Source organism: Mercenaria mercenaria, chromosome 3, assembly GCF_021730395.1.
Source record: "Mercenaria mercenaria strain notata chromosome 3, MADL_Memer_1, whole genome shotgun sequence".
NCBI lineage: Eukaryota > Metazoa > Mollusca > Bivalvia > Venerida > Veneridae > Mercenaria > Mercenaria mercenaria.
This window is the reverse complement of record NC_069363.1, coordinates 3,071,796-3,075,230: the sequence shown is the minus strand read 5'-3', so window position 1 is coordinate 3,075,230 and position 3,435 is coordinate 3,071,796. Positions and strand designations below refer to the sequence as shown.

The 3,435-nt window shown below is 44.6% G+C and overlaps 1 protein-coding gene across 1 annotated transcript; it reads right to left on the bottom strand.

Moving 5' to 3' along the window:
- Positions 1-1,399: 1,399 nt before the first annotated feature.
- Positions 1,400-3,205, bottom strand: LOC123525957 (uncharacterized). The gene has a single exon (XM_045305116.2). It carries the CDS (start codon positions 3,203-3,205, stop codon positions 1,400-1,402), a length of 1,806 nt encoding a protein of 601 aa, XP_045161051.2.
- Between the last annotated feature and the right edge of the window lie 230 nt (positions 3,206-3,435).

The following is a 3,435-nucleotide window of genomic DNA, read 5'->3' as shown; positions in this document are numbered from 1 at the left end:
GTGCGTCACGGGTGGGGTAAACATAGTGTGTGACTGTTGTGGTTGGGGGTTACCAGTTACTGTGGGACATCCCAAGATTGCTGTCGGAAAAGACTGCTGTGAGCTTAGTTGAGTGGACGGAGGCAGCATAAACGATCCTGTTGTTACCACATCCCTCGCCCAGTCTGGTAAGGCAAATGATTCAGGCTCCTCCTCCTCCTCGTCTTCAAAAATGCCGTCGAGGTCATCAAGGGGGTCCTCCTTTTGACTGAACCTCCTGTTGGATTCCTCTCTGGTAAGTAGAAGCATGTCTTCATCCCCAACGTAGTGAGGGTTTGATGTTCTGCTCAGGACCCTGTTGTGGTCGACCATGCCTCCCGCTTTCTGGACCTCTTCCAGATGCCGACGGTACTGAGTAATATGTTTTACTAAAGTGGCCTTGTCCTGGCACCGGAAGTTACACAGCGAACATGAGTAAGGAACCCTGTCAAACGGCACATGGTGTTTGAGTATATGCGCCACAGTTCTGCCCCTCCTATCAACTTTAAAACACTTCTTGCACTGGTCTTCCCCTTAGCGCCTGAAGCCTGAAAAATAAGTGCGGACATAAGCATTGACATCATAATAGGGCATAAATAAGGAACACTGTTGCTGAACCGACTAACACACTCCGTACTATTGATGCTTTCGCAAATATTTAGGTCATTGGATTTAACAGTATATGTTTGTATTTTCGCCGCAACTTTACTTCTATAGTTCACGTGCGGATGAATATACTTTACAAATGACTGGTGTTTTACCTAATTTACTATTTACAAGAACTGCTATGCCTTTTAAGCATTTGAATTCAACGTCTCCCGACTGAATTTACAACTCCACTTCACAAAACATCTACAACTCCATTTAGTTCTGCTATTCCACGCATAAGATAAATACACATATAATGCGCTAATCTTAACGGCGGTACGAAATACTACATAACATTATGTCAGATTTTACGGCGCGCTTGTTGATGAAGTTTATATACATAAGTAAGTTGTTTTATAAACACATTTATTTTCCAGAGGTTTTTTTTTCTACATTTTCGAAATAACACAAAGCTGTACAACTTTAGCAAATGAAAAGCAACACATTTAAACATAACACTTTGACTTGTTGATATTTGTTTTATCCTATTCTTCTAATGGGTTCTCATGGCTTTCTTCAATTTTCTAGCTGCCGACTGTACCCACTTAGGAGGGTTGTCTCCCTTGTATGGCTTTATTTTATCATGATGGAACAGCTTTTCACGACCAAATTTATCCATCTGTACTACATATGATAGGTCATTTCGCTTTATTTTTTATAACAAAGGGCCCATCGAATGCCTTCTGCAGCTTTGGCATAATGCCTACTTTTCTGCTTTCGTTCAGACACCAAATTACATCTCCAACCTCATATAGGTGTAGACTCTTTTGACGTCATATATCTGTTTGCTCCTTTTGGCGCTCATTTTAAGGTGTCGTCTCGCCACTTCATGAGCCTTATGAAGGTGTTCCCTCATGTCCTGGACGTACTCTCCACATGTAGGCCTTTCCTCAGTGCGAATGTCCTTATGTCCGAAAATCAGGTCAGCTGGTAGTCGCACCTCATGTCCCATTGCAAGTAAGTTCGGCGTGAGCTTTGTCGACTCGTGTGGAGTAGCTCGGTACGCACCTGCTAAACAACCCAAATTGACGTCCCACTCGTCTTGTTCGCCAACAAGGTATGCCCTGACCATCTTCAACAATGTTTTCATCATTCTTTCGACCTGGCCGTTCCCTTGTGGGTGTCTAGCACTTGCTCGGGTTTTTCGTACCTCCAGCATAGAACAAAGCTCCTTGAAAAGCTTACTCTCAAAAGCTGCTCCTTGGTCTGTATGGATGGCTAAAGGCGTGCCCCACCTAGCGACAAAATCATTTAACACCCTGGCAGCACATTCTTCAGCCGTCTGATTCGGTACTGGTACCACCTCGACATATTTTGTGAAATGGTCAGCAAGGACCATTATATACCTGTTTCCTCTCGGTGTAACTGGAAACGGTCCTGTAAAGTCTATGGCCAGAATATCCCATGGAGCCCCTGTCACAATGTTTGTCAAAGGTGCTTTCGGCGTCTTCTGTAAGCCTTTGTCACATTCGCACACATCACATCTTTGGATAAAGAGTTTGACGTCTTCTGTCATGCCATACCAGTAGAAACCCTGTAATATTCTGGCCTTAGTCTTCTTTGCTCCAAGGTGACCTGCTGTTAACACAGTATGTGACTGCCTCATAACATTTTCCCTCAGGATCCTGGGTACCAATATCTGATTAGCCTCTCCAGTATTGTCGGCCTTCTTAAAGTGCTTACACAACATGCCTTCCTTGATAAACAGAACGCCCCAAAGTATCCAGTAATGCCTCGCTTCTGCACTTTTGTCAAACATATCTGAAACAGATGGTCTAATTCCATTGACAAGGGCGGGCAAAATAAGACCAAGGTTGGGATCATTTCGTTGCATAGTGCATATTTCTCCAGCAGTGTATCCACCTATCCAGCAGCCACCAGTCTTCGCATTGTTTTCAGTTGTAGGGCGCCTTGAAGTACTTGGCTGTTCGGAACCTTGTGCAGTCACTGCCTTGACAGGGTCAGTTGTCTCTTTTGATGTAGCACTTGCGTCAACATCTGCATCATTCCCATTGACCTGTGAATTATAGAGAGTTTGAGGCCCATCCATCATCATGGTTTCCGCCCGCCTTTTACATTTGCGGCATGGCCCGCACTTCAGGGGTTCTGACATGTCCACCTCAGAGTATGTACAGTCATGGGGAGTCATACATCTTGACAGGGCGTCACAGTGGCCTTGCTTCTTACCAGGCCGGTATTCTATCTGGAAGTCAAAATCTGCAAGGATCTCTATCCATCGGGCAACTTTCTCGCTGGGCTCCTTCAGTCTGAAGAGCCAAACCAGGGCTTGATGGTCAGTGTGGATCTTGAACCTTCTGCCAAGTAAATACTGCCGAAAATACTGCACGAAATACACGACCGCCAACAACTCCTTTTCGGTCACACAATAGTTCTGTTCGGCTTTATTTAAACCTCTACTTGCGTACGCGATGACACATTCGCGCCCTTCCTGCATTTGGCTTAAGACTCCCCCAATACCGAGACCAGACGCGTCAACATCTAACTGGAATTCACCGGCATCGTTTAGCGGATACCCCATTATTTCAGGACTTACCAAACTGCTTTTTAGCTTGTTAAAAGCCTCTTCACACTTGCTGTCCCAATCAAATTCCTTGCCTAACTTTGTTAATTCTGTCAACGGCTTAGCGACTTTTGAAAAATCACGAATGAAACGCCGATAAAATGACCCAGTTGCAACAAATTGCTTAATTTGCTTCGCGTTCTGCGGTCTAGGCCAATTGACTATCTTAGATATGTTATTGGGATCTG

Excerpts from the sequence above, each read along its gene's own strand:
- LOC123525957 (XM_045305116.2), bottom strand. The coding sequence starts at position 3,205 with ATGGGGTATCCGCTAAACGATGCCGGTGAATTCCAGTTAGATGTTGAC.